At 39.2% G+C, this 12,295-nt stretch overlaps 1 protein-coding gene across 4 annotated transcripts in view; it reads right to left on the bottom strand.

The window, feature by feature from the left end:
• Positions 1-12,295, bottom strand: part of PHACTR2 (phosphatase and actin regulator 2) — a 435,085-nt gene that overhangs the window by 55,726 nt on the left and 367,064 nt on the right. For all 4 annotated transcript variants that reach the window (XM_053710646.1, XM_053710647.1, XM_053710645.1 and 1 more), the window contains one exon: positions 6,964-7,101. In XM_053710646.1, coding sequence (XP_053566621.1) covers positions 6,964-7,101 — 138 coding nt within the window. The remainder of the gene's footprint in view (positions 1-6,963; positions 7,102-12,295) is intronic.

The following is a 12,295-nucleotide window of genomic DNA, read 5'->3' as shown; positions in this document are numbered from 1 at the left end:
GAGAAGCACACTTATTGGTGAATCAATATAATAACACGGGGAGAACTGTCACTGCAAAACCGTTGATCATCAGCGGTATAAGTGAAGCTCTATGTAAGGATAACTTTGATTACTAGTAGCATGATTGAAGATTCACAAACTCAAACAGCTTTACACATGGAGAATTAAAGACGTGACTTGTGCCAGCATAGATAATCTCTGCTCCCACTGAAACACATACCACAAGGGATTCCCCTTTAAAGCAGATTTCAATTCGAACCATATTAAACCTAAGGACTCATAATATTAGGGTCAAATTATGTGCTAAATATTGTGGATTTCATATCGATTGTGTAAGTCATCATTTGTACGCATTAACCAATGAGAAGGCAGACTGTATACAAGCCTGTTTCTAAGTGTCAGCCATTGGTGCGTTATGGGGCGTATTTCGCCCCTTACGTGTGATTGGTCAAATCATAGGCTGCTTAGTACTATAAGAAGGGGTGGCACCCGGGCCTCGGCTTGTCCATACCACATTGAAAAAGGCTGCCATACACAGCCGAAACGCGTTTGTGTAAATAGTATGTGCAAATAGTAAGCACCTTGGTGCACTATCTTTGGTTTTAACTCTTTAACTTATAGTCTCTTGTCCCTGTCACCTGAAGCCGAGGGAGCAGTTATCGGCCAGGAAACAGGGGGACAAGGTGACTTTAGTTAGCAAGTTGTATAGGTACTATCGGTTTTTTAAGGCCACTTTGACACATAACTATATTTAGTTTTTAACTTTGATAAATAAAATTTAAATTTTTAATATTTTCACTAATTAGTAGGAATGAGTGCTAACATACCCCTACTTTGAGGGTCTCTTATATCCTCACTTCTTTGTACTATTGATTTATGGGGTCAGCACCGGATATATTATCCTTTATTCCACTAACACATACAATCTAGTGCCAGTTCTCTAATCTCACTATATTAGAGTATCAGGAAAACAATAAACAAAACAAGACTTTATTGTTGCAAAATATACATAAGGGACAAGAACATTTTTTATTTTCTTAGGAACAGATGCCTCTTAACATATACATAAACATCCCCTGCATTAGTTTTGCTGTAAGCAGAATTGAAAATCCCCCTGGTTGTTAACCAGTAACTACAGGGGGGTACCTAAAAAATTAAAACTTAGTGCAATTAAACTTCCCAAAACGGAACGTTAAATAAAACATGAGTGTTACACTACTTAAACATGTGTGACTAGCTCAATAACAGATAACTTGCAGCTATTGTCCTTGGATCAGGACATAGATAAATATCTGCACAAGTAACACGAGTCTATTCGACTCTGTGTTAACCGAGCCCACTCAGACACTGACACGAAAGATCACCGCTCCGGTTACAACCGGAGCCAAGGCGGGGCTACATGAAACCCAGAGCGCTTGCTATGAGAGATAGCCCAAAATGGCGCCGCTCCTCTTACTGAAAGAAAAAGAATATGAAGACATACCAAGAACGGCATGGAGATGAAGCGCGCAAAAATCGCGCTTCATCCTGCTGTTACTAAACCATATCTTCCCTGTCACATTCAATTCATAAAATAAGTCCGTCCCAGCAGAGAATCCAACACACTATGCTGTGTCTCACGGAGAAACCGGAGACTCTAAACTACAGAGGTTCTATGCACCACATTCATTCAGGCATAGTATTCTCATAACAATGGCGCCGGTTTCGTTTGCAAAGGAGCCCAAAACAGAGTATACATCATTTTAAAATTGAGTCTCAAAAAAGTGCTAATTCCATGCCTTGCAGGAGATTAACCCTTAAGTCCCCATAGTATAAAAACCTATAGTGCCTGCACGCTGCCAGAAACACCCTTACTTAGGGGTATGTGTCCCAAATAAATTACAGGATAATAGAGTCCTTAACCCCATCAGTGCCAGTCTTCTTTCCCCAGAAGAACAAAAGGCACTTACCTGCATTCTAGTCTTCCGGCAGTCAGACGACTCAAAAAGTTTGAGAGGATGCGGCTCCTCACAGAGACCTGTGTAAAAAGAAAGACACAAAAAGGACTTACTCAGGCTTTCTATACCAGGGCAGCAACATGTTAGCAAAACGCAGCAAAGCACACTTTTCAAGTTCCTAACTGCTTTAAAGCCACCACAGCCCTGCTGAAGAGACTAACGTGGAGTACAGCGATACCCAAATTGTGATGAGGATCAGAGCAATATTGCCCTGTCCTCAAAATAAAAAAATCTTGATAGAAGAAACTTAATCAGGACACCTAATTACTTCACCTCCTCCTTGCACTAGAGGCAAAGAGAATGACTGGGGGTTGTGGGTAGGGAAGTGATACTTAACAGCTTTGCTGTGTTGCTCTTTGCCTCCTCCTGCTGGCCAGGAGTGATATTCCCAACAGTAATTGATGATGATCCGTGGACTCACCATGTCATTAGAAATAAATACATAATGAAAACACATTGTAAAGTTGTTTTATTATGCATAACTAAAGATTGTATATAAAAATCTCAAGGTGTTTACTGACCTTTTAATGGCAAAAGCATTTTTGGGATTGTGATTGTGGAAAAACACACTAACAATACCAGAAATCAGGATCTACTGAAAACAAATGTCCCTTTTCATTAAATGTAACATTAAAGGGACAGTCAACACCAAAATTGTTATTGTTTAAAAAGATAGATAACACTGTTACTACCCATTCCCCAGCTTTGCACAACCAACATTGTTATATTAATATATATTTAAACCTCTAAATTTTGGTATCTAACTATCGCCCTATATCATTGCTCCCAGTATTGTCAAAAATCTTAGAAAAATGCGTCCATACGCAATTATACGAGTATTACCAACTTTCTAACTATCTGACCCCTGATCAATCAGGTTTTCGACCAAATCACTCCACTACAACTGCCCTCCTGAAAGATTGCAACGACATACAAACTGGCATGGAACAAGGAGACCTAACTGGAGCCATTTTCCTTGATTTTGCAAAGGTTTTTGACACAGTAGACCACGACATACTACTGCTCAAACTAAAAAACTCTGGTATTGCTGATCGTCCGTTAACCTGGTTTAGATCATATGTATTGGATCGATCACAATATGTCTCAGTTTCTAACAGTGACTCCCTCCCTCTCCCAGTCACGTGTGGTGTTCCCCAAGGTTCCATTTTCGCCCCCCTACTATTCACATTATTTATAAATGATCTGCCTAATGTCTGCAAATCAGTCGACTGATGGTAGAAAGTTTAAAATATAGAGTGTTTAAAATATATTTCATACATAACTATAATAAACAAATAAGTACAACAAATGCTTTATAAACATGGATCCATGTGTACATGAATTTAAAAACAATTTCAAGAATACATTGTTAGTATTGAAAACAATAAAAATACAAATACAACATAGGTGCTGTCAAAGTAGGGAGTTCTGGATGTGGCGTATTTGATGTGTAGACCAGTTAATATACTTAGTAAAAGTTCAAAGGTCAGTGACCATTTGTGAATCAGTCCAGTGTAAAAAGTCCAACACAACCAAGTGTATAAATAAATATCCTGAGTCAATGGGTGTTTAAAGGTGCTGTAGAAAAAATGATCCTATTTGCTGTGAATTAAAAAAATCACAAAGAAAATAAAAACTCCAAATAAAAATAAAAAAAAATTGAGTTAAATCCAAAAAATGTGAAAAAATATTACAAAGTGGAAAATCAGAAAAATAAAATGTCTATTTTCTGATTTTTCTGATTTTCCACTTTGTAATATTTTGTCACATTTTTTGGATTTAACTCAATTTTTTTGGATTTTTTATTTGGAGTTTTTATTTTCTTTGTGATTTTTTGAATTCACAGCAAATAGGATCATTTTTAGCACCTTTAAACACCCATTGACTCAGGATATTTATTTATACACTTGGTTGTGTTGGACTTTTTACACTGGACTGATTCACAAATGGTCACTGACCTTTGAACTTTTACTAAGTATATTAACTGGTCTACACATCAAATACGCCACATCCAGAACTCCCTACTTTGACATCCCCTATGTTGTATTTGTATTTTTATTGTTTTTAATACTAACAATGTATTCTTGAAATTGTTTTTAAATTCATGTACACATGGATCCATGTTTATAAAGCATTTGTTGTACTTATTTGTTTATTATAGTTATGTATTAAATATATTTTAAACACTCTATATTTTAAACTTTCTACCATCAGTCGACTGATCTTATCACCTCTGCCTTTGGCGCTCACTCCTTAACCCAACATTTTACATTCACATTTTAAGGTTGACTAGGCACCCTTTTGGAGAGAGCTGTAGGTGTTCTTACTAGCGCCAGACCTACACACCATTTCTCATAATGTCTGCAAATCCTCAACTGTACACATGTACGCAGACGACACGGTAATCTATGCAAACAAATCTGATCTGCCGCAGCTTGAAGCAGTGCTCCAAGACCAGTTCACAGAGGTAGAAAAGTGGATCTCAAAAACCAAACTCTTCCTAAACACTGACAAAACTGTCACAATGATCTTTGGAACGGGGCCTAAATTACACAAATTACAATATTCCCATCTACGCATCAAAACAAAATCCAATTGCACGCTTACCGCAGTCCACTCTTTCAAATACTTGGGTATGTTGTTAGACCCTAATCTATCTTTTAGCCTCCACATAGAAAAACTTGCATCTAAACTTTATCCAAAATTAGATGCCCTGTACAGAAACAAATCTTGCCTCAGCCCTACAGTAAAGGAAAAGATTATACAGCAAATGCTGATGCCTATCATGGATTATGGGGACGTAATATACGCACTTGCACCACAAACTCACCTTAATAATCTTACATTGTATAATTCGTTCTACTGCTTTGTGCTACAATGTAACTACAGGACCCACCATTGTGACATGCTAAAAGAACTAAAATGGCTGACGCTGGAATCCAGACGCACCCTCCATCTTTCCTGCCTTGTGTTTGAGTGCCTTTCTGGGAAGCTCCCACCCTACCTGAGCAGAATGCTCTCCACGGCTATTCCCACCTCCTATAACCTCCGATCCAGTACCAGCACATTATTTAGCTTGCCTCAATACAAAAAGAAAGATGCTCGAGCCTCCTTTTCCTACAGAGCGCCACAGTTATGGAATGACCTCCCGCACACTTTCAAACTTTCCCCAAGCCTAATATCCTTTAAGAGATCCCTCTCTGCATATCTCAAAACAGAATGCACCTGTCATGGTTGATTATATATTTCCTACCTGTTCTATGTAAAATTTTTGCATCTATTGTGTATTATTATTGTTTTTGAATTTTATTGTACCCTATTGTATCAATGAAATGTTTTGTGGACCCAGGACATACTTGAAAACGAGAGAAATCTCAATGTATCCTTCCTGGTAAAATATTTTATAAATAAATAAATAATTGTCAGCCTGTTTCTAAGCCTCTACAGACAACCTCTTATCACATGCTTTTTTATTTGCTTTTCACAACAGGAGACTGTTAGTTCATGTGAGCCATATAGATAACATTGTGCTCACACCCGTGAAGCTGTGGCTGACACTGCACTAATAGGCTAAAATGCAAATCAGTAGATAATAAACGAAAAGTCATGCAATCAGGGGGCTGTCAGAAGAGGCTTAGATACAAGGTAATCACAGAGGTAAAAAGTATATTAATTTAGCTGTTGGTTATGCAAAACTCGGGAATAGGTAATAAAGGGATTATCTGTCTTTTTAAATAATAACATTTTTGAAGTAGACTGTCCCTTTAATAACATGCAGTTGCTGATTTTAAACCATATGATGCTCATCTAGTCCAATTATTATACTTTAGAATTTCTCTAAAGTGAATGTGAATTTTTAGTTGTGCATTGTCCTCTTGCTATGTACACTGGAGGGCTATTTTTTGTAACTGCACCAATTCATAATTTTATTAATTTACTTTAAATGGACAGTCTACTTGTACTTGAAAATTGATATTGATTAAAAATATACATAATCCCTTTATTATCCATTCCACAGTTTTGTATAACCAACACTGTTATATTAATATACTTTTAGCTCTACGATTACCTGTATCTAAGCCACTGCATAGATGCTCAGAGACTGCTCCTTATCTCAGTGCTTTTTACAAACTTGCATTTTAGCCAATTAGTGCTGGTTCCTGCATAATGCCACAGAATTTATTCTTTCATGATTCTGACACAGAATAACATTTTAAATACATTTCCAATTTACTTCCTTTATCAATTTACTTTACACATGGCATTCTTTGTTGAAGAGCATTCCTAGATAGGTATGTTCTATCTCAATCATGAAAGAAAATGTTGTTTTTTATGTCCCTTTAATACACCTTTACACTTTGCAGTAATAGTTTATTAAGCTGTGTTATTATAAAGCAAATATTTGTCTTTGGCTGAGATTGTCCTTTCTTAAAACCAGGTGCCAATATAGTAAATTGGTGATTGGCTGAGGTATTATTTGACTATATTTCTAAAAAATTATGCGCATAACTTTTTTCCCCAGAGCACTACATTCCTGATGTAGACAACTCAAATAGCAGCCAATCTATACATAGACGTGTGCCTATGTGTTCATTATCTGTGTATACTATAAATACTCATTATACTGCGCAGCATACTCATCAATGTATATATACTCAAAATCATTATACGGAGAAGCATGCATATTATTACAGTTACCTTCGGGGGTGGCCAAAAACATGTTTGCACCAGGGCCCTCTGTTGAGTAGATCCGCTACTGAATGTAGCATTACAGGTATTGTTAGTGGCGTAAAAACAACATGAAAGTGCTTTTTGTGTGAAAGAAATCCAATATTTTTGTAAGCACTGCTAATTGTGATTTTAAAGTAGATTCATCAAAAAGCACTAACTACAGATTAATCAATTATTGCACAAAAGAGATTTCATGTATTTTGGTGTTACTTTTTAAATGATTTTATGCCCTTGCCTTATCAGCTGGCGTTAACCTTGCCCAGGGTTTATCAGCTCGGCGATCATAGTCCAGAGAATCTGTGACCTCTACGTATTCATTGAAGCACAAGATGCGTCTGGCCTGAAGTTCAGCTACTGACGGCCTCAGGCTGAGCTGTAAACCAAAAGCAGAAAGAAAAGTTATTACTACTAACAACAGTGCACAGCAAAATAAGACCACAAGAGAACAAATTAGTTAAGTTTATAACCATATAAATTTCAAATGAAAGCCAATTAAAAGTCCTTCTTAGATGATTAATAAATGTGCTGCCCCCAGGCAATACATAATTAGAAAAAAGATTAAACATCTCTACAGAGCAGATACTGATGCAGACTATATTATTTTTACTCTAGGTTGCATTTGGATTATAGAGAAACACAACCTTGTTTTATAGAGAATGTTTATTTTCCTTCTTCCCATATTTCACTTTAGAAAAAGTTTTAAATCTCTCAACCCAATCGTGCTCATATGCTATACTCAAACCTTATGTCTAACACTCACATCTAGTAATGCCTGGTGGAAAATACTTTATATAAAATGCTGCCTCTGGGTTTGAAAAATTGGTGAGAAAATCAAAATGTATGCTTACCTGATAAATTTCTTTCTTTCCGGATATGGAGAGTCCACAACGCCATTCCAATTACTAGTGGGATATTCAACTCCTGGCCAGCAAGAAGAGGCAAAGAGCACCCCAGCAAAGCTGTTAAGTGTAACTTCCCTTACCCATAACCTCATCATTCAGCCGAAGGAAAATGGAAAAAGAAGAAACACAAGGGTGAAAAGGTCCCTGAGATTTACTCAAAAAAACTGCCGAATTATAATTAAAAAGAGGGCGGGGTCGTGGAAAGAAATTTATCAGGTAAGCATAAATTTTGTTTTCTTTCCTAAGACATGGAGAGTCCACAACGTCATTCCAATTACTAGTGGGAACCAATATCCAAGCTAGAGGACACGGAATGAACAGGGAGGGAGAAAAAGGCAGGAGGACCTAAACAGAAGGCACCACCACTTGAAGAACCTTTCTCCCAATAGAAGCCTCAGCCGAGGAAAAATAATTTTAAATTTAAAGAATTTGAAAAAAGTATGCAAAGAGGACCATGTTGCCGCCTTGCAAATCTGTTCCATAGAAGCTTCATTTTTGAAAACCCAAGAAGAAGAGACAGCCCTAGTGGAATGAGCCGTAATTCTCCCAGCAGTCTCATAAGCCAAATGAACCATACTTCTTAACCAGAAGGAAAGAGTAGAAGTGGCCTTCTGACCTTAAGCTTCCCAGAGAAAACAACAAAAAGGTCAGAAGATTGCCTAAAATCTTTAGTAGCTTGAAGGTAAAACACACACAACATCCAAGTTATGCAAAAGACGTTCCTTTTGAGAAGAAGGATTAGGACAAAAAGAAGGAACTACAATTTCCAGATTAATGTTTCGATCCGACACCACTTTAGGGAGAAAACCCAATTTAGTACGAAGGACCACCTTATCTGCATTAAAGATAAGGTACAGGGAATCACACTGCAGAGCTGAAAGTTCAGAAACTCTGCAAGCGGAAGAAATAGCAAGGAGAAACAAAACCTTCCAAGATAACAACTTTATATCAACAACATGCATCAGCTCAAACGGAGCCTGCTGCAAAACTCTAAGAACTAGCTTAAGAGTCCAAGGATGAGCAACAGATTTAAACACAGGCCTGATTCTGACCAGAGCCTGAACATCGGGCAACTCTGCCAGACGTTTGTGCAAAAGAATAGACAGAGCAGAAATCTGACCTTTCAGTGTACTGACTGACAAACCTTTCTCCAGGCCATCCTGAAGAAAAGATAAAATTTGTGGAATCCTCACCCGACTCCAAGAAAAACCTTTAGCTTCACACCAAAAAAGGTATTTACGCCATACCTTATGCTAAATCTTACGAGTAACAGGTTTACGAGCCTGAAGCATAGTATCAATGACTGCCTCCAAAAAAACGCGTCTAGACAGGACTAGGCGTTCAATCTCCAAGCAGTCAGCTTCAGAGAATCTAGATTTGGATGGAGGAATGGACCATGAATAAGAAGGTCCTTCCTCAGAGGTAACTTCCAAGGAGGAAGAGATGACATCTTCACCAGATCTGCAAACCAGATTCTGCGAGGCCAGACAGGAGCTATTATGATCACACACACTCTCTCCTGCTTGATACGAGCAATGACTTGTGGAAGGAAAGCACACGGAGGAAACAGGTAAGCTAGCCTGAAATCCCAAGGAATCGCCAGGGCATCCATCAGAGAGGCCTGAGGATCTCTTTACCTTGAACCGTACTTTGGACGAGACGCCATCAGATTCAATTCCGGAACCCTCCACATGCCGTTTATCCTGGAGAACACCTCCGGATGGAGAGCCCACTCCCCGGGATGAAAAAGTCTGTCTGCTCAGAAAAGCCACCTCCCAATTGTCTACTCCTGGAATGTGGATGGCAGACAATTGTTAGCTTCCGCCCCACTGTAGAACGCAAGTCACCTCCTTCATGGCTAAGGAGCTCTGAGTCCCTCCCTGGTGGTTGATGTAAGCCACTGAGGTGATGTTGTCCGACTGGAATCTGATAAACCGGACTAAAGATAATTGAGGCCAAGCTGTCAAGGCATTGAAGATTGCGCTCAACTCCAAGATGTTTATGGGAAGAGAGGACTCTTCCAGAGACCACAGGCCCTGAGCCTTCAGAGAACCCCAAACAGCTCCCCAGCCTGACAGGCTGGCACCGTAGTCACAATCACCCAGGAAGGTCTCAGGAAACAAGTTCCACAAGATAGATTTTCCTGGGAAATCCACTATGAAAGAGAGTCTTTATAGGGGGTCCAGACTTTTCCTCTTTGATAAATCTGAATGGTCTCCATTCCATTGACGCATGCAAAGCTGCAGTGGTCGCAGATGGAACGAGCAAATGGAATGATGTTTATAGAAGCCACCATCAGACCAATTACCTCCATGCATTAAGTCACTGATGGACGAAAGGCAGACTGGAGGGAAAGGCAAGAACCCAGAAGTTTGGATTTTCTGATGTCCGTCAGGAAAATCTTCATGAACAGAGAATCTATGATTGTCCCTAGGAAAATCACTATTGTAGATGGAACTAGAGAACTCTTTTCCAGATTCACTTTCCACCCATGGGAACGTAGAAAAGATAACATCTCTGTATGAGACGCCTGAACTAAAATGTAATCTAGATAAGGCACCACTGCAATTCCCTGGGATCTGATCACTGCCAATAGAGCTACCAGAACCTTTATGAATACTCTGGGAGCTGTGGCATGACCAAAGGGAAGAGCAATAAACTGGAAATGTTTGTCCAGAAAGGCAAACCTTAGAAACGGATAATGATCCCTGTGGATGGGAACGTGTAAGTATGCGTCCTTCAGGTCTATGGTCGTCATGAACTGACCTTTCTGAACCAATGGAAGAATGGAACGAATTGTTTCCATCTTGAAGGACGGAACCCTGAGAAATTTGTTGAGGCATTTGAGATCTAGGATTGGTTGAAAAGTTCCCTCCTATTTGGGAATCACAAATAGATTTAAATAGAATCCTAGACCCTGTTCATCTAGAGGGATTGGTACAATATCTCCCAGGGAGGATAGGTCCTTTATGCAATTTAAGAAGGCCTCCCTCTTTACCTGGTTTGAGGATAGCCTTGATAGGAGAAATCTGCCCCTTGGAGGGCGAGACTTGAATCCTATTTTGTAACCCTGGGATACTATGTCCACAGCCCATGAATCTGGGGCATTGCGAATCCAAGCCTGTCGAAAAAGAGAAAGCCTGCCCCCCACCTGATCCAAAATTGAATCGGGCCAGACCCTTCATGTTGATTTAGAGTCAGCGGAAGGCTTCTTGTTTTGTTTTCCCTTATTTCAGGGATGGCTGGATTTCCAAGAGGACCTGGATTGGTCTTGTGTGGAAGAAGAAGAGGAGGACTTCTGTCCCTTAAAATTCCGAAAGGAACGAAATTTAGAAGTCTGACGACCCTTAGGTCTATTCTTCTTGTCTTGAGGTAGGAAAGATCCCTTTCCACCTGTAATCTCTGAAATGATCTCCGCCAGACCAGGTCCAAACAAAGCTTGGCCTTTGAAGAAACATCAGCTGACCAATATTTTAACCACAGAGCTCTGCGAGCTAAAACAGTGAAGCTAGATATCTTAGCTCCCAGTCTAATTACCTGCATGTTGGCATCACAGATAAAGGTATTGGCCAGTTTAAGAGCCTTCTGAAATCAGATCAGACATGGCATCGCACCAATAAGATGCTGCTCCCGGAACTGTAGCAATACTTGCTGCCGGTTGCCACTGTAAACTCTGATGGACATACATCTTTTTTTTTAAATAAGCCTACAGCTTTCTATCCATAGGATCCTTAAAAGAACAACTATCCTCTATAGGAATGGTAGTTCTCTTAGCTAGAGTAGAAATAGCACCTTCTACCTTAGGAACGATGCGCCATGAGTCTCGAATAGAGTCAGCAACAGGAAACATCTTTTTAAAAACAGGGGAAGGGGAAAACGGGACCCCTGGCTTATCCCGTTCCTGTGCTATAACTTCTGAAATTTTTCTAGGAACAGGAAAAACATCAACAGAAGGAGAATCATAAACTCTATCCAGCTTAGAAGACATCTTAGGGTTGGCAGCAACCAAAGGTTCAGAGTTGTCCAAAGTAGCTACAACCTCTTTCAGAAGTAACCAAAGATGTTCAAGCTTAAATCTAAAATTAACCTCTTCAGATTCTGAAGATTTCACCGCCAAAGAGTCAGATTCAGAGTCTGAAATTTCACCTTCAGAAGCTACTGAAATATTTTCCTCATCAGACAATTGAGAAAGGTTGACCAGTACAGATTTAGAGGGGTCAGAAGCCTTATTAGTGGTCAAATGTTTAGATCTTCTCTTACGCTTACCTGAAGAATGGAAAGCTGACAAAGCCGCTGTTACTGCAGAGGTAATCTCAGCAGTAAAATCCACAGGTAAATAAACACCCCCAGGTGGTTAAGAAGACACAGAAGGCACAGTATGGGAAACAACTAAGGCTAATGACGTTTGAGGAGAAAGCTGAGACACATAACGCACAACATTATCCTGAGAGACACTTGGCTCAGAAAGGAGTCATTTGTCTTTAAATTTTAAAGTTTTGGATAAACATAAGGAACAAATTTGCATTGGTATGGAAATTTGGTTCTCTAAACATAGCAAACATTTGTCCAGAGATATAGACTGATCCTGTTTGTCCATAGTGAAAAAGAACAGGTCCCACTAGTAAAGACAATAACAATTTTCAAAGTACAATATAAAAATTTTTA

The sequence above is a fragment of the Bombina bombina genome, chromosome 4, assembly GCF_027579735.1.
Source record: "Bombina bombina isolate aBomBom1 chromosome 4, aBomBom1.pri, whole genome shotgun sequence".
Classification (NCBI taxonomy): Eukaryota; Metazoa; Chordata; class Amphibia; order Anura; family Bombinatoridae; genus Bombina; species Bombina bombina.
This window is presented reverse-complemented; position numbering and strand designations above follow the sequence as displayed.